At 34.8% G+C, this 26,385-nt stretch overlaps 1 protein-coding gene across 1 annotated transcript; it reads right to left on the bottom strand.

Moving 5' to 3' along the window:
* On the bottom strand, positions 1 to 26,385 carry LOC128241594 (uncharacterized). The gene is made up of 13 exons (XM_052958598.1): positions 25,945 to 26,385; positions 23,656 to 23,707; positions 17,815 to 17,910; positions 9,961 to 10,100; positions 9,128 to 9,239; positions 8,327 to 8,505; positions 7,390 to 7,449; positions 7,001 to 7,097; positions 5,770 to 5,856; positions 4,685 to 4,732; positions 3,781 to 3,837; positions 2,864 to 3,020; positions 1 to 2,134 (listed from the first exon to the last, which is right to left on the bottom strand). The coding sequence occupies exons 1-13, from the start codon at positions 26,041 to 26,043 to the stop codon at positions 1,468 to 1,470; spliced, it is 1,851 nt and encodes a 616-aa protein (XP_052814558.1). The 5' UTR covers positions 26,044 to 26,385; the 3' UTR covers positions 1 to 1,467.

The raw sequence follows: 26,385 nt of genomic DNA, 5'->3' as shown, positions 1-26,385 counted from the left end.
TGTCACACTACGAACATAAGAAATATAGATAATTATATATAAGTTTATGAAAAGAACAGTAATTACTTTAGAAGTGACTTAGTTGAAGAACGCATGGATGCCGGACAAGGACCGAACCTAAATGGGCACCTTGAAAACTTCGTGCTCAGGTAAGCTAAAATACTAACGAAACAACGTTAATTCAATTCATGACTGAATTTTATATCTTATTTTTGACTTTAGAAATAACGAGATAATATCTCTAATATATGCATTGCATTATATCTGTAATAAAATTAAAATGCCTTGGAAAGTAGTATTTATATTGCATCATAACTATGATATAATCAAGAGATGTTTGTCAAACATTATGCCTCCCTGGGCGCCATGTTGTCAGAAATATTTGGAAAATTGAATGAATTAAGCATGGATCGAAATGACAGCCGAGTTGTTATTGACATTGCATGTCTTTGAAGTAGTTTTAAGCTTATATCCATTCAAAGTGTGAGGATAGTAGGTACAGTGTTTGATCATGTTCTGTCAGATGATGACTGATATTTGCAGATAAACATGTATCCGCTTAGCAGCAGGGAGTAAGTAAATATAACGTATAATTTTAATGACCAAAATATATATTTAGTTATAAACAAATATTAGTGATATGACAATAGTGAAGTTCTTGTAACATTTTGGCAATATATGTTAGTTTATAACCACTACATCTAAAAAACACACCCTGTCTTCAAGGATTACCAACACTTGATATCTGATGGTAACTTATATATACCTTGTAACTCGATACAAATGCGTCCGAAGTTTCTCCGTCTGGTATTCACCAAAAATCTACCCATTGTCTAGTTATATCATTCAGACAAGCTTTCGCGTTTAATGTAACTGTGACCTTGACCTTTGACTTTATGACCTCAAAATAGGGGTCATCTACTGGTCACCCCCAACCTATGTCAAGTTTGAGGGCCATGGGTGCAGTCATTGTCGAGTTATCACACTGTGAGTTTTTTTTGGTTCTAGGTCAATGTGACCTTGACTTTTAAAACGATAACCCTAAAATCCATAGGTGTCATCAACTGGTAAGACGCAACCTTCATGTCAAGTTTGATGACCATAGGTCCAGTAATATCGACGAACGGACCGACAGACCGACCGACCGACATTTGCAAAGTAATAATTCCCCTCTCCTTCGAAGTGGGGCATAATAAACTTGATAATTGAGTGAAGCCACATAACCATGCGGTGATCAGTTTTTAGACCTGACTTTTTATTATTCTTGAATTAAAATGAACACATCAGTGAATATTTTGTGATTTGCCAGTGTTAAATGCAAACACTAATGCTATCGCAGGAAAGGAATGCTCATGTTAAAACTAAGCATACATAAAATAATCAAAGCAATATTGAAAGACATTAAAACACATTGAAAGACATACATAATACACGTGTAGCAAGGTAAGAAACGATATTCCACAATACTCATGCTGCCTTATCGCCATTATAGGATAACAACTGATATAAATGCTTTGTGGCACTGCATGACAGCATTCTTTTATGCAATTCACTGTCCACATTCCTTTCATCTACATTGATGCCACATTCTCTCAAGATCACAGAGAGAAATTTCTTGTAAGCATTATCATGCTTCAGATGAATATGCTGGCCATGGTATCTTGTTTCTAGCCTACTGTCGTCATCCGTTAGGTGGAGAAAGACAACCTTGCATTGAGGAATGATTCTCTGTTTTAGGAGACAATGGTTTAGCAAGTCATGTATCAGCTTTTCTTCTTTGGTTCCATAACTCAATGTAGTAAGAAACACAAATACCAGAATTTTGTTTGTATTTCCAGTTATCTCTTCGAGAAAAGCGAATCTATTGGTCTGATAATCGCTCAAAACATCTGGGTCGAAGCAGCACTGGCTTGGAATTCCACCCTCAATAGACAAAACGTTCCGCAGAAGTTCGGTTACGTCTCGGGTGTACTGGTCGAAGGGTAGAGTTAGAAATATAATTGAACACTTGCTTTCGTCCAGATCTTCCAGCATAGCCTGTGTAACGCTTCGTTGAAGCTTTTTACCACTGGATGTCTTCGAAGGCAAGCCTGAGTTTGTTTGTGATAAAATACTTGACGCCCAGGAGGAGCAACTGGAAGAAGTTAATGAGTATAAAGATAAAATATATTTAGAAGTTGGATAGTACGAGAAAACAGATATTCAGTTTTAAGTGTCTGTATTGCTTAACATAAGTCGTTGAAACATTGCCTGAGTTTAAGTATAATATTTATAAATGTATATTATTATGTATATATATATAACTTATAAGTAAATAAACATTTAATTTACCCTTATAAACTAGAAATACTTTATCTCAACAAATCTAGATTCCAATTAAGAATACATGAACATGTACTCAAATTAAAAACAAAAGTCTGATTTGGGGCTTATCAAATCTAGAACAAATAGATACGTCCAACAAAACAAAACATTTACATGACAAGTCATTCTTCTTAAGAGTCACATTTTATACAGAAACTGAAAAGAGTAAAACACTATATTTATCTTCATGCAAAAACAAGTTAAATATATTAGGCGCTGTAATAGGTTGGCTCGAACTGGATGTAAAGCATCAATTCGTTTTAATACTGATTGTAAGCATTCCTACTTGGCTCGAATTTCCTGAGGCTCGAGGTGTTGCCGCCGGTCCCCGGGAGTTAGAGCCAACGGGGTTCGACCATAATTTCACATGTCGTTGAGCATCCTACCCATCGCACATTTTCGGAATAGTAGAACGATGAAAACGTGTTTTATATTACAAAACAATGAGAAGGGGTTAACTAAGTAAGCCATATATAAAACTAGCACACGCGCATACTACCTTGCTATCCTGTTGTGTGAACTCTTGTGTGAGGAATTCCTCAAGAAGCTTGTCTCGCGTTCACTGGAAGTTCCGTTACCATGGGCTCGCAGTGGCTGGGCCTCGGGCTCAGAGACAATCTTATGCATATTAAGGATGGAGTTTCGGATAATCTCATCTGAAAACAAAATACGTAAGAATTGAATTTATTGCGGTGAATCGGTGAATGCACACACTTGTTCAGAGCACGGTCAGTTAAGGTAACAATGTTCAAGAGACTTATTGAAACAAAATATTTATTACCAAAGCCGAAAATTTGGCTTTCAGCAAACATGACACAATCACGTATTATACTGGGCTGTCGATTCACACGATAGTACTTAACTAGGTACATAAGTTTTTTAATTGATATTGGCTCCGGACCGCTGAAAGCATAAAGAGTTTAGTACAGCCACAGACTAGAAGAATATCACCGAAATATTTGTCCCTTTGCTTCACATGTTATTCTTGGTTTTGTCAAGCTGTTGTTTTGTCTTATTTTTGTTTCCACATCAAATGAAATACAACATATACTGCAGAATAAACGTGTGATATAAATATGCCGACGCATACAGTACAGTAGTGCAGATTTTTCAAAAGCTTTCAAGTTTTTAAACCACTTCTTCTCTGCATGCATGAATCCATTATAGTTATCATTGCGTTGTACGTTGAGTTATAACTAGTTTATAAACAACTGACTGCATTCTGATTCGTTTGCAAGTGGTGGTATTAAATATTCAAAACTTAAGTTAATCTTAAGGGCGTTCATTATTGATTTCATTCACTCTATCGGTCAGTTATTAATAACAAGTAATCTGATTAGCTACATCAGTCTTAATACCCCAAAAATACCTATATTGAATACCAGCCCTGTATTTTAGGATTAAACAAAGACCTACCTGTTTTCAAGTGGCCTAGAAGACTGGATCGGCGGCGACGTTCTTTGGGGGTGCTTTCTGTAAAATAGTGTAACATTTATAAGGGCTATTTCGTATCTACACTACATGAGTGCTTTGAAATATGTTTATCTCTGAGCCGAATGTTTAGAACTTTGTCAAAGTTAACAACGTTGTTAATGGAATGTTTGTCATGTTTAACATATTTTACATATTTTATGATATGATGATATGTTTAAGTAAGGCACGCATAGCTGATTCAGTTGTCTTAATATTTGTAAACAGTACAGCAGATTACATGTGTAACAGTGACACAGTATAAGTATTACAGATTTGAAAGTTAACAACGATTAAGTTATCAAAGTTGTTAACTTTAACAATGTTCTAAATAATCTGCCCAATGTCTATCAAAAGACAACATAGTTAATGTTTATCCCTCTTTTTTTAGCAAAACATTTAGCACTTTAGCACCGATTTGATAAATTTAATCTGGCCATAAGCCTACATAGGGATGTAAAAGGCAGACAATTATTTCATAAGCTGATGCATAAATAATTTAATTCAATTTAATGCATTATCACGTTTAACTCATTTTGATTTTTATGAGCAAAGCCAAAACAAAAACGCATATGATTTATGTATAGATTAAAAAATATTAGCCTTTATAAAATTTGTTTTTTTTTAAATTATCAGCTACGTGCCAATAATTTTTACACAAATCATAATCATATTTTCTTTTGATCATTTAAGTCAAATGAGTTCAAAGTGATAATGCATTAAAATATTTTTTTTCATTTATTTTGCGCCTTTAGCAAAAACATATCGTTTGTTCTCATGACTTATATATGGCTTAAAAATGATAGCACATTAAAAAGGTTAGTTGACTAATAAACCTTAAGGGCCTCACCTCTTCTATTTTTATACGCACGATGAAGTCCCATTAGTTTCTGCACGACTGCAATGAAAGAGCAAGTATGGGTACTCTCAATTCCGAAAGTATATAGAAAAATTCAAATTAATGACAATATATTATGGCATACTGCATTGCGAAAGTATATATAAAATATTGAAATTAGCGACAACAATTAAGTATACACTGCGTTCCGAAAGTTTATTTGACTAATAAAAATGAATGACAATATGTTAGGGTACACTGCATTGAGAAAGTATTTATGACCAATAGAATAAAATGGCAATATTTTATTATACACTGCATTCCGAACAATGATAGGACTTTTTTTCACGGTGCACCTCCTTCCGACCATATATGTGACAATTTAAACTGAACGACAATAGTTCAGAGTACACCGTCTTCCGACCATATATACGACAATTTAAACTGAACGACAATAGTTCAGAGTACACCGTCTTCCGACCATATATACGACAATTTAAAATGAACGACACTAGTTCAGAGTACACCGTGTTCCGACCATATATATGACAATTTAAACTAATCGACACTAGTTCAGAGTACACCGTCTTCCGACCATTTTTATGACAATTTAAACTGAACGACACTAGTTCAGAGTACACCGTCTTCCGACCATATTTATGACAATTTGAAATGAATGAAAAATAGTGCACGTCACAGTGCACTGCATTGCAAAAAAATATACGGCAAACTGATATGAGTGACAACTGTCTCTGTCACCGCATTCAGGGGTTTTATGTGATCAATTGAAACAAATCAAAACAATCAGGGGACATCTCATTCCGATCGCAGTTGTTCAAAATTACCTTCGAAAATTGATGTTTTATTTCTAAAAGCGTTCCTAGCCCTTTTTGAAGAATGATTTTCAGTTTTCAATCAATTGAGATCTGTTCTGTAGTGAGTTATCATAATATACTGAATTGAAGGTATTGATGCCCAAATCAGCTGGTTTTGAGATAAAAAAATAAAACAAAAGTCAAAACAGTCAATCTGTGAGAGAGAGAGAGCTTTAAAGGGAGATTTGGACTTAACACAACTATCAAAAAACAATAACTAACCAAATATGATGAGTGCGAGGATGGCTGTAAAACAAGTCATCACGATAAGACCAAATACCACAAACGTCCCAAAGGATTCGGTATCGTCTGCAACGGTAGAACATTCATGTAAAACATTCGACTGACAATTTCTAGTGTTATAATAATACGTATGTGTATGCTTGCTGAATTGGAACCATTTCTAATATTATATTAATACTGGATAGGGATGTTGCATCACATGCAAATAACGCAATCAACTTGTTAAACGCAAAATGATATACACGTTTCAAGGTGAACACGGATAAAAAACCTAAAAAACCGATTTGTAACACCCCGGCTATTTTCCATCGAAAACAACCTCGGATGTGTGCCCGTACACGAGTAGAAGTAGTTCGTTTATCATTACTTAATTGTATTGTTTCAACATGTATTTTGTATAACAAAGTTTAAATTTATTGTCAGTGAAGTGCATTATTGCTTAGATAATTAAGAGTAAAGCCATAAAGTTGAACTGCTAAATTGAAATTATTACGCGACCTACTTTCAGCGTAGTTAAATAATAAGATCTCTTCTATTGTAAACCGTCCATATACATTCGAGGTTGTTTTCGATGTAAAAGTGGCCGAGGAGTTCCAAATGATAAAAAACACGGTTGCTTAGGCTGAGTGTAGTCATGCTTCATTGAATTTCAGTCATGCATTAAAACAAAACAGGGACATGTGTGGTTACTTTAAAAGAAACCAACATCATTTTATAAACCTCGTTTTTAAGGCGTTTGGATCATATACGAACATATGCAGTAAAGATGATAACATATGGTACAATTTGCATACATTATAGGAATTACTATGTTATGATCTTGGAATTTGCGATGGTATCTGCGAAATTTATCGAATGTTTGCCAGTATTTTAACAGTGAAGGCGTTAGGCAGAATAACATGCCCGGTATGCAAGGAACCTCATATCTACGGTTTTGTTAATTTAAGTCAAGTGAAATCCCTCTAGTTAGGAACAAAATCTGTCATTTTGGGATGACAAAGGATTCAATTCAACATTCAACAAGAAGGTCTTTATTTACTTTGTGTTAAACGACAATTACAACAGCTCTAATTGAACCGCTTTCATTTCCTTTTTTGGTTGGCAAAGAAACTGTGCATAAACCTGCTTTCAAGCAATAGGAAAAGCAACGACACAAATAAACGAAAACATAACACAAAGTATAGTTCTAGTTTATTGTTCATGAACTTACCATATCGATCGGATTTTGACGTCACGTGATCACAAACTATTCTGATGTCACTGTGCACATAGCAGTAGAGGTCTGCATTTAGTTGTCGATACGAGACCTAAAATTGAATAACAGATTCATAAAACAATTTAGTTTTATCCGCTATTCTGAACATGCAGATGCAAGGATAAGGAGTTTGCCTTCCACGATAATCTAGACAAAAACAAGGACTACAATCATTTACAATATCACATTTAATTAAATGATTGGGCACTCCAAGTTTGAACTTATTTTGCAAGTTGCAATTTGCGATAAATTTTCAAGCTTTCAATTTATTTACTTATCTCAAATTTTGAAGTGATAGCACTATAACTTAACATATTTCTAACGAATTATGTACACTGACATACCTCAAGCCTTCCAATACCATTACATTTGTCGTTACATTGAAATGATATGCTTGAATTGGTCTGAAAAAGGAATGGAATAAAATAGTGCAATAGAATTGAGCAAGTTTCCGTTAAATAATATGTATTTATATACTCTTAACACTAACGGGTCAAGGGACGGTGGTAGCGCGACCGGCGCTTCCCTACCCAACCTAAAATCGTCCAAGATTTTTATTTCAAACTGGGAGAAAATGAGTAATAAAATACGGCCAAAATGCTTTATTTCGGACAAGAAAATGTTAAATATTTCTTGGGGGAGTAACCCCAAACCCGGCTGCCAAATTTTTTAAACCAAATAAATTTCGGTTCTGAGGGAGGGGCGCAAATCAAAAGGTTTCGCCTCTTAGTTACGCTCCCTCTAACGTCATATCCTGGATCCGTCCATGCTTGACTTAAAAACAGACTATGCTATGCGTTTTAAAACAGCTCGATATTATAGACACAATGAGTATTTAAATACCTATAGATTAACTGATACTTCTGACAAAGAATCGAAATAAGGTAGCTGTTTGTGTTTTCTTTACTTGGCCAGACTGGCATGCTTCATTTAGCGATAAGACAACATGCTTTCATTTCGCGATAAGACAACATGCTTCCATTTATTGATAAGACAATATTGACTATATCATTAGACTGTTTTAACGATGTTTGTTTTGTGACAACTTTACGAACAAAAATAGGTCTGGGGTGGTATTCAATATGCACCTTTAGTTAATCTTAGGGTCGTACATGATTAAATGCATTCACAATTTTGGTCAGTTAATAATAACAAGTAATCCGATAAGCTACATCTTTCTTAGATCCAACCAAGACCAATATTTAATACCAGCTCTTGACGAGACACCATTTCACGTACATACAAAAAAACTATCATCGTAACCTATTTTAAGATACTTACAACCGACCAGTGTTTAAGTGTAGTTTGACCTTTGACCTTTTGACCTTTGCCTAATGGTTCGAATGAAACGCGTAATACTCGTGCCGACGGCTTGTGATTGAATGTTCCATTTTTCAAGCACAGGTAGGATGTGTTGAACATAATGTCATCAGACTTGCACCCCTCTTTACAATTGATGGCTGAAATCATTACACACAATTGAAACTGATAAGATATTCAAGTGTGTATGCCTTATTTCCGACAAGTTATGCATTAAAATATAACAGATCTACAAGTTGCCAGCACTCCAATACATCCAATAAACATGTGTCATCCTTACTGTACCTTTCTGATGGAATGAAATTCCTTTTTATGTAAAAACGTTTTATTTGAGGTAAATAACATTGCTTATTGATTATTGGACGCACTGGCTATGTTACAATGGAATGTAGAAGGACACCCCCAATACACACACACTTTAGAATAACCCAGTATTGAGGCACGTGGTTTAATGCTAAATTTGACTAAAAGAGATAACCACAAAGACTTGTATCCTGTATTTACTCTTTTAAGCTAGTCTTAGTTTAAAATGTTGTAAGCTTGTAGTCCGCCATCGTACATTTTCTAAGTTAAATAAATGAAAACTAGGTGTGCGTTTGAACTTGATCATGCTTCAATTCTAAACCGCAATATTGTGTCTGTAGTTTCCATGTTTTATTGCCTTGGAAAAAGTGGTTTCAGTACAACTCTTTCTGAAACCCAGGAATTACCATTCCCATTCACTCGAATGTTCAAATTCAAACATAATAACAGCAAAGGAACCTTGGTCCACAACATCCAACGTTGAAGTGGCAATTGTGTTATATTCGTCCCCGGCAACCGTGACATTGATGGTATGAAGATGATCGGGGACTGAGATTGGCAGCCAACAAGTCTAGGGAAATAAGAAACAATTTTAAAGTCCTCGTAAACCAGTTGAGGATATTCAAACCTACATAGATGTACACTTTATTAAAAACAATCTGTCAACGTGTCATTAATACGAGTGTATATCATATTGTAAAATTCTGTTATACAAATACTCTATTTCATTGATGTTTTAATGTTCGCACAGTCTGTTTTCTTATGTATTTGTTTAGATCGGTTCAGATAGCAATCTTGTGTGATTCAACTGTTCAAGTCCCTGAAGTTTCCTTGAAGAAAACAAATACTCAATTTAAGCTCGATTATAAAGGCAATATAAATATATATTGAATCAATCTCGTGTCCGTTTCCTTGGCAGAAACCATAACTGCTTCCTTTCTGGGATGCCAGAGAAGAGTTCTAAGATTGGCAACCAGCATTTGTAGGGAAATAAGTTATAGTCGTATACGTGTTTATGTATTAAAATCTACATCGATTGACATTTTATTGTTTGAATATGATGTTGAAATTGTAGTTTGGTTTACTTCCCATTGCCATGACGTATATTTTTAAGAAAACCGTTTGTTGGAGTTTTCTGTTTACTACTATGTTTTATAAACCGTGTCATATAACAATATAGTATGATAGTTATCCCTAAAAATTCGTTAGGATAAAGTTTTGATCTCAAAGAGTGTTCGTTAGTTAAATATGGCATTACGCTCACATAAAAAGTGAGTCAAAACACCACCAACCAGTTGTTTAAACTTTCTTGACCGGGTCAGCATCACGGACCGCTGGAGTGTCTGTAGGCGGCTGGAGTTGCGGAGAAACGCTAGTGTGTAGCGAATATACAGCGTCAACTTAGCCTGGGTCCTTTCTGGGAAAGTCAGCGCTGCAAACATAGATATTCAACATTAAAGATCGTAAAACAAAACATGCATGAAGAGGATTGAATTTGCAGACAAACGCTTGTTTGTAGGCAATATTCAGCGTCAACGCATAGGGAATCTCGTAGGAAGAGTTTAGTGCTGAAAACTAATGCAGATAAACATAAGAGGGAGTGCATGGAACTGAAGAAAAGACATATATGTAGCTGGTGCTTGCTCCTGTCTGGTTTCATACCTGCAAAGATGCATAGTACACGAGACGGTTGTGAAACTGGAAAGTATGTAGCACAGAGGCTAGTTGCAGCAGAAAGTGAAAACAATGAAATGATATTCAAAGTCGAATTTGACTTGATAATTTTGGACCATCGCGAGTTTGAGAATGAGAGCCATTATCTTAGACCATTTGTATGACCATCTTGAATGTAAAATGTGCCTGAGAACCTAAGACTATTTATCCTGTCACTTTCATACACATCGGTCCAATAACAAGGTGACTTGTAAATTCTAGTTTATAAGGATAATATATTACGTGATGTTTATCTACAGGCTTTTGGTCGTATAACCGTGAAAACGGACTTCTTTTCTATTCTAAAATGTCATATGAAAAGCTCAAATTATGTTTCAGTATCATATCAAGAGTCCGCCAACAGCCGACCTCAACAATCACTCGCCCATAAAGTCCCATCACTCTGCATAATATTGACTCTGGTTAAACAATCGACGAGAAAATCAACATCTGATGTGAACATCTTACCCCTCCGCAAATTCTGGAAACTGTGCAGCATTCAACGATAGTAAATTCCATTTCTGTGGTGAATGAAAAAATCACTTACAACAGAAATTAATTATTTCTTTGCCGGTGCAGTTCTGGACATTTAACACTATCAACACGAATGAAATCCATTTAACATGTGACTATTGTTTGTAAACACTCGCGATCTTGAACCATGACCTGTGTACTGTACACTGTGACTTGCGAAATAATTGTTACATCATCAGATAATGGTGACCGATTCATGTTTATGCACTTTTAAAATCTTTATTATGTTTTTATTTGATATTGACGTATTAAAATGCAATGACTTTGACTGCAGGCGTATTAAAAAAAAGAACAGTTATGAGAACTATTTCGGGAACGATTTAAACATGGATACCGAGTGTGATGACGTCATCAGGAAAAAAACAGTTTACCCCCTTATTTTTTAAGAAACTTAATAATTTTAAGGTTATTTATAGTTATTTATAGTGTTTAAAGAAACAAAGTTACATGATAAATAGAATACTAGGTTAGGGCCATGGATGGAGAGAGTTCACCCGATAAATTCCTCCGCCTTCCCATATAAACTTCCTCCATCCACGGCACTAACCTAGTATTCTCTATATACACGACCATCTTGTTTCTGAGATTGTGACTCAGTATTAAACACCCTATTGAAACTGGAAAAAGTGAATAAGACTTAGAACAGGAAATTAGTTTATAATACAAATTATCCTTATAATTCTCCTAGAGTCATTTGTTTTACCACAAAATCAAAGCTTTCCTGAGCCTTGAGACTTAAATTAAGAATCAAGACGTTCATGAATCTTAGCCATGGTTTGTACATTTTCTAATCATTGTTGCCACAACCGCGTTGACTTCGATTTCTTCATGGTACACAGACATATCATAATTTGACGTTGTTTTTAATTTTTGCAATTCAACTTATAATTGAAGGTTTGTAGTTTTGAAATATCAAGGCCTTTTCTACGCCAAAACAAATCAAGGGCTACATATCGATTGCACACAACAAAAGCCGCCTGCAACCGTCAATTCCTTTACACATCAACATCAAACTTATTTCTAAGGTGAAGGCTCATACACCCGCAATGGACCCATAAATATACAATTTCCATCGGTTTCACATCATCCGGTCAATTGAATCGTTGATTGAAATTACGCTCTATGAAGTGCCAAACACTTACTCTTCGAAACGAATTGATTGTCTATGTTTGTTTACTATCATTAGTAATAGTTTGAAAGTGAAATCATTCCGCTAGACTGATATTTTAAATCACAATCAACATTAAATGTTAGGTGCATAAAATGTCCTTTAATAGAATGATCAATGACTTTAGTAGCTTGAATCAGCCTGTCTAGTTCTATTGTACAATGGCAACAAAATTACTTGGCCCATTTGTCGTTATTCTTAATGTGGACTGGCATTAATTACCTTCAATCAACTTCAAATGCCATGAATTGCTATGACAGAGACAGATTACAGTTTCCTCGCTTACACAAGTTGACGGAAGTCTATTTTCCAGAAAATAAGACACTTGCACGTCAGGACCTATGATAATTCTGCCTTGCGATTTTTACTTTAGTGTTTGGAAAACATTTTGCCATTTGGATTACCTAGATAACAATCTGCTATCCAATACTCAGGCAGTGCTGTTTTAAAATGATATGAGATATTGAGAATTGGTCGTAATATCGCAAAACATCAAGCATTTACACCTATAACTAGTTCTATCAAAATATCTTTATACATAAATTTTGGGTTTCGTCTCAATGTGTTTGCGTGCAAATAAGTACGGCGATATATCTCCTAAAGTATCGTCCTTTACTGAGCATGTAACCCCCACAACCACGCCCCATCCTCTTGCGTACTGAATAAGTCCTTATTTCTACCATTACAAATAATATATATCTATTTGCGAGTTTCTGTACCATTTATTGATACAAATTTGTTTTCTGCGTACCACGTATCACTTACTTGAGTACGATTACTCATTTAAAAGCCCATGAATACCGCGTACCAAAAATTGGTTTCAGCTACAACACATTCATGGAAATCAAAGAAGAAAATGACTCCATATACAACTGATCAATTTGTTTTGTAAAGCACATATAGTCGCATTCTGTTTATGGTCAATATGCCATATCAAATGTGAACACATATAGTCACATTTTCTTCATGGTCAATATGCCATAGTGTAGTCGCATTTTGCTCATGGTCAATATGTCATAGAATAACGTTGTTACATATAGTCTCATTTCGTTTTGGGTTAAAGTGCCATGGTAAAACGTGAACAAATATAGTCACATTTTGTTCTTGGTCAAATGTCATAGTAAACCGTAAACACATATAGTCACATTTTGTTCTTGGTTAAATGTCATTGTAAAATGTGAACACATATAGTCACATTCTGTTCTTGGTCAAATGCCATAGTAAAACGTGAACAGATATAGTCTCATTTTCTTCATGGTCAATATGCAATAGTAAAGTCACATTTTGTTCTTGGTCAAATGTCATTGTAAAACATGAACATATATAGTCACATTTTGTTCTTGGTCAAATGTCATAGTAAACCGTGAACACATAAAGTCATATTATGTTCTTGGTCAAATGTCATATAAAAATGTAAACACATCTAGTCACATTTTGTTCTTGGTGAAATGTCAAATAAGAACGTGGACACATATAGTCACAGTTTGTTCATGATAGTCAAAATGCAGTTGTAAAGTCATTTTTTGCACGTGGTCAATATGCCACTGACAATTTAAAGAACAAATGTAGACAGAAAACTTTCAGTTGAGCCTTTTGTAATGGTTATCATTTTACCCCAGAAACATGAAGACATCATTGGGACTTCGTATGACAGAATGTATCACTCTGGTAACTAATACATAATTTCAGGATTACTCCTGTTTCTCCCTTGCTTTTGGCATCGACAGTTCGTGCCTTTTTCGTCGATATGTTTACGTACAGCATTTGCCGTTAATCTAGGCTGCTAACAGCTAAAACATGCTTATTAGGTTTTGTTTTTCTTTTTCGCAGTTTTTCAATGAGATTGAGGGAAGGTAACAGTTATGAAAGTACGCTTTTCTGACGTCCTGTATCATGTCGAGTTCTGTGTGTAAAAGCGTATTCGTCGAGACATCGTACCGGTCGAGACGTATGCTTGTTAATACACCAATCAAGACCTGATACAGACGTGATACAGGTCGTTAGAAAAGCGTCGTACTGTAATATTATTTTTATCATATGTCTTCTTTGACTATTTCCATGTATAAACGAACCGCGTTTAGTTTAAACCAACGAAACTGCACTTTTAAACGACAGTTTACGGAATTTCCATGTCAGAAATTACGTCATATATTAATACCTTTCATTATATAGTGTTTGTTCTTGAATATAGACACAAATTATCAATAAGATACATCCGAAATAACTTCTATAGGAAAAAAGTACGTTTTTGAAAAAAAATATGTATCTGAATAGTAATTTTATATTGTAAAAAACTTGAATACAAGTCATTCTATAAAAGATAGCACTCAACACATGCTACTAAGCTCATGCGGGTTTCGAAAATAACAGTAGCGCAATACAGATTTATCAATACGGCGTGCTGTTTCTCCACTGCTTGATATGGTAAAAGAAATTGATAGGCATATCGTAAAAGAAGTATTTATTTTCCTTACTGATATTTACGATTATTTAAAACTTGTATGCACATGCAACTTTGAAGTTGTATTGTTTTCATTATCGATATTGTTTAGAAAGATAAAGTTTCGGGCCATAACTGTTACACACTAATGTGTTATTGTATCGTCTCCAACAATCAGGGCACATACGGTACATAATGATAAAATAGCATTAACAACGCGTTTATATGGGCTTCATATATACATATTAATGAAGAGAAAAAAATGTCAGTATGCCAGGTATTGAAGGTATATATAAGTTTGTATGATTTGGCAAATTCCTTATGTAGATTATTCACAATCCTCCTCTTAGTCATTACATTACGCGTTGTTTTATGTGGCCAGTAGTTCATGCCTATAATGAGTCTGAAGTAGCTACGTGCCGCAAAATACGTTGGCGGTGCGCGGAATCGTAATCCGCAAAATTCAACTAGTCAAGAGTAAAACAAATCTCCCGGTTGCAGCAATAATTACCTTGTTATATCGAAACAAAAAGCTTGACATCCCTAACCTGTACTTTTAGATATTGGAACAATTATCTTGAAGAGAACGAGGAGGCAGTTTCACGAACACACTTAAGTAGAATCACAGACTAGGAAATGTATTTCAGCCACCTGGTTGAATTGTCATTATAACTCTTTAATCGAACTATTCCACTTCAGGCGGGACAACGTTTTCTCATCTTAGATTGTACGTCAACCCGGTCACTGGTTAACGTCAACTTAACATGCCTATACATATGTAATTGTTATTTTGAATCAATGTTCAGCTTGCTTCGTTAGTGACAATGGTTGTCCTACTGGCTTCCATACTTAAAAATGGCATCAGTCAGGCCCACATAGTGTAGTGTGTTTCCTTGGTTTTTAAAGAAAATAAGTGTCAGTTATATTTACATGCAATCTACCCTGATAATTGGTTTTGTGGTTTAAAAAAAAGTTAATTACTACAGCGGGCTTACTTTATTTCCCGTTCATGATCTCCTTCATACTGTCACCGGCATTCGGAAGAAACCATAAATCGTTCATCTTAATTTACGGAAACAATGTGCAACGTATGTATCTGATCAAGAATAGCTTGTAAAGTGATTTGGACTTAATAAGAAGCAGTATATAATTATATTCATTATTTCGCCATTCTCATTCAACAGATGATAATGAAAAATCTAACCTTTGATTCAATTACTGACCATATGGTTCGTATAACATCATCACTTTGGTGTGTGAGAATGTACTGTACGGGAACGAATAGCACCGTCTCTCCACTTTTAGCTTATCAATACATTAGACCTTTTTCATTCTTCTAAGTGACAGTTGCTTTTAAACTTGGTCTGGTCTGCACATCATATAGGGGATAACAGTATGTTTTAGTGTACTTTTTTACTTTTGTTTACTTTTGGTATTCTCGAGGTAAAATATATTGCTATCTTACACTGAAAAAAAACCTTTTTTATTTTATCCCTTAAACTGAAATCAAAAGACATTTAATAACATTTTATTAAAAAACGCGCCAATATGTACGCGCACGTAAACTCATTTCGGAAATGACTCCGTTAATATTGTGTCACAGCCCTGTGCGCGCTGATGTTTGATTTGAATGATAGAACGGGCTAACATTAAAGAAAGTGAAAAACATCAAATTGATCTTTGATAAAACGAAATATCTATTTTATTTCGCTGATAAATCTAAATAAACCACGGGAATGCATATAATAAAATAAATAAGATGAACTATATTGCAGTTCGGGTTACATCTCTCATAGGTTTTCTAACGTATTTCACCAGAACTAAATTATATTGTTTGATACGTATGCATATAAACATCAAACAGCACTCATGATTTCTTTATTATATTCGTACACAGAAATTGTATGAATTGCAGAAAACTATTATCATAAAATATCGGTTGCCAAAAAGTACGCATTGGTTTGGAATTTCTGAAATTGCCAGCCCATGGTTGATTGTAACAATATGAACACCTGTTTGTATTAATTTAAATGATCCATTTAGACATTAAGCTGCTTCATATTTACTAGTGGTTTACAATTATATCAGGCTAATTGCATAGTTATTCATCGATTTATATCAAAGGTTTCAAAGTTTATTGGAAAATTGGCATATAATAGCCAATAACAACATTAATACGGCAAAAACATACTATTAACTACTAGAGAGAATTGTGGAATGAATATAAATAGACATTATGTAATTATTTATAAAAATATAAGTTGTGAAACATTTATCTTATTTTTTTATAAAAAAAAAACAAACAAACAAAAACATCATTATATAAAAAAAAACAATGCTTATATTCCAGGAAAGGATTTCCTAAATGCACGGCTTTTTAAATACTTTTTAATCTTAATTGTTCATTTGTTTAACATCGTTTTAACATGTCTATATTTGGCCATGATATTTTATATAGGTAGTTTAAGTGTGTCTAAATTTACTACACCTTGATGAGAAATGGTATTGAAGTTCAATTATATAAGCGCTACAACATAGTCTATATTCTCTCGCAATACCCATCTTCAGACTTCGATATCTTACTTGCGAGCAGATAACCTTATTGAAGAAAAAGCTTTGCGGATATAAAGGCAGTGTGCAAATTTGAAAATACATAAATCTTCTTAATGCATTGTAGATTTAAAAAAAAATATGGACGTTAAAATCTGTTATTATTTCCGGTTGTGATGATTTACAAACAATTAAAGAGAAACTTCAGTTTCGACTCTGAGAAACGATTATATTCACAGTTCTGAAGAACGATAAAATTGCCTTCCATTCGTCATAGTGTCCCGATTCCAGAATGCATTGTCATTTATAGTTTTATACCAGGAGGGCATTTATTATAAACAAATATGTTTTCTACTATTTTGGCTGACCATTCGTTTCTTAAATAAATTATAAACAGGCGAATCTTGGGGAAATGTATGTGTATGTGTTGTGGTGGCTCCGTAGTCTAGTTGTAACACACCTGACTGTCAATCCAGGGGTCGCAGGTTCGATTCCCCGCCGCACCACTGAAAAAATACTAAACGTCTTCCAGGAGGGACGTTAAATGGGGGTCTCATGTTACAGTGCTAAACACCTGTGCACATTAATGAACAAGGATAGCTTTAACCAGAGTAACTTTCTGTCTGTGCAGTATGCTCTAAAAACGTAAAATGACTAACAATCGGAGCAATCGCCGAATGGGCCATGCCCGAGTGCGAGTATAAATATGCTTACAGACCACCATGTTCGTCAATTTCTCACCTTTGATATCTTCTGGTAAGATGGTCAGTTGTATGGTGGAGTTGTTGACACATGTTTCTCGAGATAACGATACAATGGTTCCCTTATTTGAGAGTCCTGTTAATATAATAATAAAGACAATGTGGAAGTATGTGGATGCAACAAAATATCATGCAGTGGGTAGTGTGCATGGATGTTAAATCAGGAATGAGGTTTTAGATTTCTTTAATCAAAGAAAAACAAGAGGTTATTTTGTAATTTATTGAAACTGTACGATTAAGCAGAGGATACCAAGTCAATAATGTTAGTGTCAACAGTATATGCATGTTATTTTTATCAAGCATGGGCAGAATCATGGTACACTACCAACCACGCTTTTTTTGTACACAACGCGTTGCCACCGCGGGCGAGATTGCGTCATCGCGGAAATCGCGGCGATATAATCAACGGTTGACAACGCCGTGGTTCGCGTCATCGCCGCGTTCTTTTGCTGCAACCGCGTACGACTTCCAAAAACATGCACGCGATGCGGCTTACCGCGATATGTAGGTATTTTAACAGGTACCGTTGGTACAAATAGAAGATTATACATGTTAATTGGACCCTGCTCGCAGAATGAATTTTACTCAAATGCGAGGGTAAACAATCTCATCCCCCAAACTAGATAATTATGCCAATGGGATATTAAGTGTTTGTAAAATTAGTTTTAATTTAATTAAAAATAAATGTAAAGACATCGCTCTTGTATAAGTTCTTAATACACAATCAGGACATAAAACATGGTAAAACGATTGAAAAACGTTCGCAGTTTTTTTCGATATTTAAAAAGTTGCAAAGCATAATTTCAGGGATCGAACTACGTTTTGAGTACGAATTTGTAGATTACGGATCGAGTTTGTATGTATGTATAGGACGGGAACAAAGAAAAAGCCTTCAGAAAATTGACAGCTACCTTAATTACCTTAATTATCGTTAATAATCATTTCGCAACGCCGCGTATCGCATCGATTCGACGCGGTGGAACGAGGGAAAAAATAAAAAGAAATGCACGCGGTCGGAATTATGCTTCAATCGCGGCGATTAGTGAAAATTAGATTATAAAGATTATTTCCGCGGTTAGTAAATATCGCGGCGATGTGCGAAATGTGCAAAACACGCGTGGTTAGAAGTGTATGTTCTCGCAGTTTATCCATGGATTCAGACGCTATATCGATAATTTATTGGTGTCTTTGTCATTCCCTAAAATCCATTTATGACACAAATTTTAACCAGACACAGTACACGTAAATTTGTCAAATCTGTCACCAGTTTACCAGACACAGTACACACATGTTTGTTTGGCCTGACACCAGTTCACCATGCAAAATTCACGCGTGTTTCGTTGGTCTGACACCATACATAATGCAATCATATTGTTGATCTGAAACTAGCTTAGAACACGCATGTTTGTTTGGTCTAACACTAGTTCACCATACGTAGTACACGCATTTTCGTTTTGTCTGACAATAGTTCATCATACGTAGTACACGCATTTTCGTTTGGTCTGACACTAGCTCACCAGACATAGTACATGCATGTTTGTTTGGTCTGACACTAACTCACCAGACATAGTACACGCATTTTTCTTTGGTCTGACACTAGTTCACCAGTCATAGTACACGCATGTTAGTTCGGTATCACTCTACTTCACCAGGCATAGTACACGCATGATTGTTTGGTCTGACACTAGTTCACCAGACATAGTACACGCATGTTAGTTCGGTATCACTCTAGTTCACCAGACATAGTACACGCATGTTTAGTTGGTCTGACACTAGTTCACCTGACATAGTACACGCATGTTTAGTTGGTCTGACACTAGTTCACCAGACATATTACACGCATGATTGTTTGGTCTGACACTAGTTCACCTGACATAGTACACGCGTGTTTAGTTGGTCTGACACTAGTTCACCAGACATAGTGAACGCATGTTTCTTTGGTCTGACACTAGTTTACCAAACATAGTACACGGATGTTAGTTCGGTATCACTCTACTTCACCAGGCATAGTACACGCATGATTGTTTGGTCTGACACAAGTTCACCAGACATAGTACACGCATGTTAGTTCGGTATCAATCTAGTTCACCAGACATAGTACACGCATGTTTAGTTGGTCTGACACTAGTTCACCTGACATAGTACACGCATGTTTAGTTGGTCTGACACTAGTTCACCAGACATATTACACGCATGATTGTTTGGTCTGACACTAGTTCACCTGACATAGTACACGCGTGTTTAGTTGGTCTGACACTAGTTCACCAGACAAAGTGAACGCATGTTTCTTTGGTCTGACACTAGTTTACCAAACATAGTACACGGATGTTAGTTCGGTATCACTCTAGTTCACCAGACATAGTACACGCATGTTAGTTCGGTATCACTCTAGTTCACCAGACATAGTACACGCATGTTAGATCGGTATCACTCTAGTTCACCAGACATAGTACACGCATGTTAGTTCGGTATCACTCTAGTTCACCAGACATAGTACACGCATGTTAGTTCGGTATCACTCTAGTTCACCAGACATAGTACACGCATGTTAGTTCGGTATCACTCTAGTTCACCAGACATAGTACACGCATGTTAGTTCGGTATCACTCTAGTTCACCAGACATAGTACACGCATGTTAGTTCGGTATCACTCTAGTTCACCAGACATAGTACACGCATGTTAGTTCGGTATCACTCTAGTTCACCAGACATAGTACACGCATGTAATTCGGTATCATTCTAGTTCACCTGACATAGTACACGCATGTTTAATTGGTCTGAGACTAATTCTCCAGACATAATACACGCATGTTTCTTTGGTCTGACACTAGTTCACCTGACATAGTACACGCATGTTTAGTTGGTCTGACACTAGTTCACCAGACATGGTACACGCATGTTTCTTTGGTCTGACACTAGTTCTCAAGACATAGTACACGCATGTTAGGTCGGTTTCACTCTAGTTCACCTGATATAGTACACGCATGTTTAGTTGGTCTGACACTAGTTCTCCAGACATAGTGAACGCATATTGGTTGGTCAGACACTACTTCACCAGTCGCAGAATACGCATGTTTGGTTGGTTTGACACTAGTTTACCAGACATAGTACACGCATGTTTGTTTGGTCTGGCACTAGTTCGCTAGACAGAGTACACGCATGTTTGGTTGGTCTGACACTAGTTTACCAGACAGAGTACACGCATGTTTGGTTGGTCTGACATTAGATCACCAGACATAGTACACGCATGTTTGTTTGGTTTGATACTAGTTCGCTAGACAGAGTACACGCATGTTTGGTTGGTCTGACAATAGTTCACTAGACATAGTACACGCATGTTTGGTTGGTCTGACACTAGTTCACATGACATAGTACAGGCATGTTTGTTTGGTCTGACACTAGTTCAGTAGAGATAGTACACAAATGTTTGTTTGGTCTGACACTAGTTCACCGGACAGAGGGCATGCATGTTTGTTTGGTTTGAAAAATGTTTTGGTTTGACACTAGGACACCAGACATATTACATGATTGTTGATTTGGTCTGACACTAGTTCAAAAGACATATTTACATGATTTTTTTTTGCCTCGCAAGGCTTTTTATATTAATGTTTTTGGTCTAACACTCTGTGACTAAGCATAATACATGAAAGTAGGTTTTACTGGCATTATTTTACCAAAACTGCTTATTACTTTCATCTGCTATTTGTTTTCCTTACTTGTTTTTTTGTAGAAACATGATGACAGTAATACTGTAATAAACCAAATAAGGTAGGTAACCGAACACGAACATTATAATGCATGTTATTTGATAACCCTGTAAACAAATAAGGTACGTAACCGAACACGAACATTATAACGCATGCTCTTTGAGAATCCGGTAAACAAATAAGGTAGGTAACCGAACACGAACATTATAACGCATGAAATTTGATAACCCGGTAAACAAATAAGGCACGTAACCGAAAACGAACATAATAACGCATGCTATATGATAACCTGGTAAACAAATAAGGTACGTAACCGAACACGAACATTATAACGCATGCTATTTGATAACCCTGTTTCATTTTAAGTAAATCACGCGATCAGTGATGACATGACATACTACACCTGTGGTAACAAACTCAAGGATTGCGTCGTTTAAGTAGAAATCGATTAGTTTTGTAATAAAATACATATGTATTATGTTGACAATAGGATGAAGACATTTACCATATTGTTTTTGTCAATAAAATAAAAGCACGCTGCTTGAAGTATATTCCTTGTCAGTACACGCATCGTGTGTGTCCATGTTAATTATATTATAATTGTAAACAACTATTATCATACATGATCATCAGTTAGTTGGTAGTTAATAATAATCAAACATCTATTCAAATTTACCAGCATGTAAGCAGTAGAAACTAGTATGATAGACGTTCAATTGCACGAATATGAATTACTTCAGGCCAGACATCAAATGCTTCGTCGGAAGGCAATATTTTACTTTGAATGAAGACATAATAAAAATAACATTACTTTAACTTCAACATTTTGATCACCATAATATTTCTTAACAACTAAAAGACTTTTGGTTTTGCTGATTACTTACAGGCTTGGGATAGGATAGTCATTAATTAGCCTTGCATTTTTAATTCAAAAATATTTTATGGTATAAATGTTAACACAATGAAAAGGCAAAACAAAATAAACAGTTTTATATAGAGTTTGAGACAAATAATTAATCATCAAACACGCAAAGGGATTTGGCCACAAGTTATATCAACATCAGTTACGGTCCTTAAAATCAAATTATGTACCAACAAAAGATGTTTTAAAAGTTAGAATTTGTTAGAATCCAAGTATAAATGTATCTATGTTTATGTTAATTATCTGAATATTTGAGAGAAAGATGTGAGAATAGGAAATATTGAAAAAAGAAAGAGGTGGAGAAGTAGGCACCTGATTTACTTGAAACGATTGGTATTTTTGCTGAAACATTAGACTTCTCTGAGGAAACAGACACTTTGATCGTCGGAAAAGCTGTTAAGACCGAAGTGTAATTAAGCAGAGCTCAATGGGTGGTATTGTCTTGTGTTTCAAGAATGATTTATTCGTTGCTTTGTGTTCTGTATGCTATTTCTAAAATGAAATAGTCTTGTAGTCGTTAGGAATTATTATGGTCAATACTTGTGAACATATAACAGCATTTCGGGTGATCTTTGTTTAGATGCAGTATTGCCTTATCACCCTTCTTTGTTTTGGATTTTTAATTTGCATACTTTAGATTAAGTTTTGCGATGCGAAATATGCAAATATAATACTTCTAAAAAATTATCAGTTCGCTGATGTTTATGTTTCCGATCTCACACTTATGTTTAGTGGCTAAAAGCGTTATAAACGCTTTAAAAATGCATAAAACATCATTTTTTCAACATAAATATGAAAACCTGCGATCTGAGTTTTTGTTAGCAGTCTTATTTTCCTGGTTTCTATTTCCGCAAAAATTAGTTTGTTCAAAGACAGAAAAATGAAAAAAAAGTTGCCAAAAAGTTCAATATGTGAGAATTCAGCTTTAAACCCGGTCATAAAAAAACGGACATGGGGAACATGTGCAATGATCTGACGATAAAGAAACTGTTCAATCTGTTAAGAATATATTTCAATTAGTTTTATATAAATATTTAGGAAAATGTGGTTCTTTGGAAGCATAGCAAACATACGCGTATATAATAGCAGTGTCGGTTGAAAAGAGTCCCAAGCAAATAGCTTGCCTGAAGTATTACTATTCATTTCAGAGTGAACAAACATCAATTTAAGAATCATTCATTACGAATATTACCTGTAAAATTATTGGACTTCATTTCAATCTGCTTAGAATCCCCTTCTTCATTCTGAAAACAAACAAACATGTTAGATATTTTTTTAGAAAATAAAGGATTACAGAAAAAATTACTTGTTTTATACTTTGTGTCTCGATCAATCAATCTTCTTCAATTTTAAAGCATTCATATTTTGTCATCGATTTGAATCGACCAAAGGCCTTTACTGTATCACACAAGATCTCTTTTTTATTGTAAGGAAATAATCTAATATTCAGTGTCATATATTTCTAGGCTGAACACAAAACATACTTGTTTGATTTTACTGAAGGTATTTACCTTGCCACTTCTATAACTTCTTAGTCATTGTTTAATTGAAAGTAATGAAATCAACGAAAACAATAAAATAAATAAAGTAATGGAAGCAATAAAAGCAATCAAATCCATGAACACAATAAAAGCAATCAAATCAACGAGAGCAATGAAAGCAATCAAATAATTGAAAGCAATGAAATAATAAAATAAATGAAAGCAATCAAAGCAATCAAATCTTTGAAAGCAATCAAATCAATAAGAGCAGTGAAACCAAGACACAAAAAGCGATAACAATGAAAGCAATACAATCAATGAGAGCAATGAAAGCAATTAAATACATGCGAGAAATGAAAGCAATAAAATAAATGAGAGCAATCAATAAATGAAAGCAATGAGAGCAATGGAAGCAAGTAAATAAATGAAAACATTGAAAGCAATAAAACCAATAAGAGCATTGAAAGCAATGAATAAATGAAAGCAATTAAGGCAATGAAATCAATGAGAGCAATGAAAGCAACCAAATACATGAGAGAAATGATAGCTATAAAATAAATGAAAGCAATCAAACAATGAAACCAATGGAAGCAAGTAAATAAATGAAAACGTTGAAAGCAATCAAATCAACGAAAGCAATTAAATGAATGTAAGCAATCAAATCATCAAAATCAAAGAAAGCAATAGTAGTGCTAAAAGCTATGAAATGTGAGCAATGAAAGCAATGAAATAAATGAACGCAATGGTTGCAATGAAATCGTTGAAAGGCTGTAGGCGCGACAAGCGTTAATCTATTTTATTGCAATTCTGTTCACAGGCAATAATAATATTATCTAAACATTATTTTAAGTGTCTCAAAACTGTAACCGATAAATTCCAATAATAATGAATGAAAATTGATATTTTTTTTACAAGTTGCTAGTTTCATTACAGTAACTGAGAAACATATATTTTCAAGGATATCATCTCGCCAGTTTTTTCGTATTCAAGAGTTAATTTAATGAAACCCTATATTTGCTAAGGACGTGTTGACAGCAGAACCTTCAAGTCAACATATTTCTAATGTATGCATAATTATCTATAATTTTCTATTCCTTCGGTTCTGCACCAAGATTAATTTAGGATTCTTCGGCTTGCTTTCCAATGTACATTTACGTTGCAATCTAATGAACGCATATAGATAAAGCGATCCTTTAATTTGCATAATTTTGAACTGTATAATACTATACGCGCCATTTGGTAATCCCCACACCTAAATTATTTTAACAAGACGTGTTCAAACACAGTAGATCTAACGATAACTTATTTCCAGCATGTGCTTAAAATACTTTTTTAGTATCAACTATCTCATGCTTTAAGGCACTACAACTGGCATGTTACTTTACGATTTGGAAACAACATTTTTGCAACAGAAGCTTATCGCAAACAAGATAATTTAATTTATTGAATATGTCCTAAATACAATTCAAAGCACTCTCAATAATTGACAGTTTTTCACATTTTTGTCTCAGAATCAGCTAATTTTTAGCATCAATGCATCAATGCCTTCATTTCAGTCGTATACACACAAAAGAACAGATCTCAATTGTTCGAAAAACAATAAGTAACGCTTTTACCTATAAAACATCAATTTTCGACCATGAATATGAAACTGCGATCTAATCTACAGTCATGCAGCCGTCTTATATCACTCGACTCCTGACACGAACAAAAGGCTCATTCCGAGACAAAATAAAGTTTAAAATATTGTCTAAATGGTCAATCTGTGAGAATGTAGCTTTAACAGTCTAAATCCACTCTACATGTCGAAATTATATGTTATATAAGCACTTGATAACAGCAGGGTTTAGCATGTTATCAAAACACAGCTTAGCCTTCTTCTGCTAAAAATATAGAAGATATGCAATTAATTACCCATGCACACGATTTATCACGGAGTTGAAAAACATAATCTAGATGTAACAAACATATCTTCTTGCGAAAGTAAGAAAACAACTTACCAAAACCAGTGTACATGTTCCATCGTTTGCAAATATATTTTCCAATATAAAAGCCCAAATCCAAAACAAAGAAAGAATCACTTTGTCACACGGTGGCATATTAGCTCCAAATCAATTAATACCTATAATTTTATCCATATAGTTAAACCTTTTTAAAACCACTGGACTATACCGGGAAGTTTTAACTTTTAAACTCATATTTTTCCCTAAAAGCACTTTGAAGTTGATATACTTTCCCTGTGTTTACAATTTACGTGTCTTCTTTACAAACCCGGACGTTTTGTTATCTTTCCAATACATTGCTACACCTTTCATTCTTCTCCCGATACATTTTATTCAATCGACTCTATAAGATAGAAGCTGCGTGCATGCAAGTAGTTTAATCTTTTCTCGACGCAGTTTTATTGCATGCAATGCTCCATTTCATTATAATAGCGTCAC

The sequence above is a fragment of the Mya arenaria genome, chromosome 7, assembly GCF_026914265.1.
Source record: "Mya arenaria isolate MELC-2E11 chromosome 7, ASM2691426v1".
NCBI lineage: Eukaryota > Metazoa > Mollusca > Bivalvia > Myida > Myidae > Mya > Mya arenaria.
Note: the sequence above shows the minus strand (reverse complement) of the source record. Positions and strands in the feature narration are given on the sequence as shown.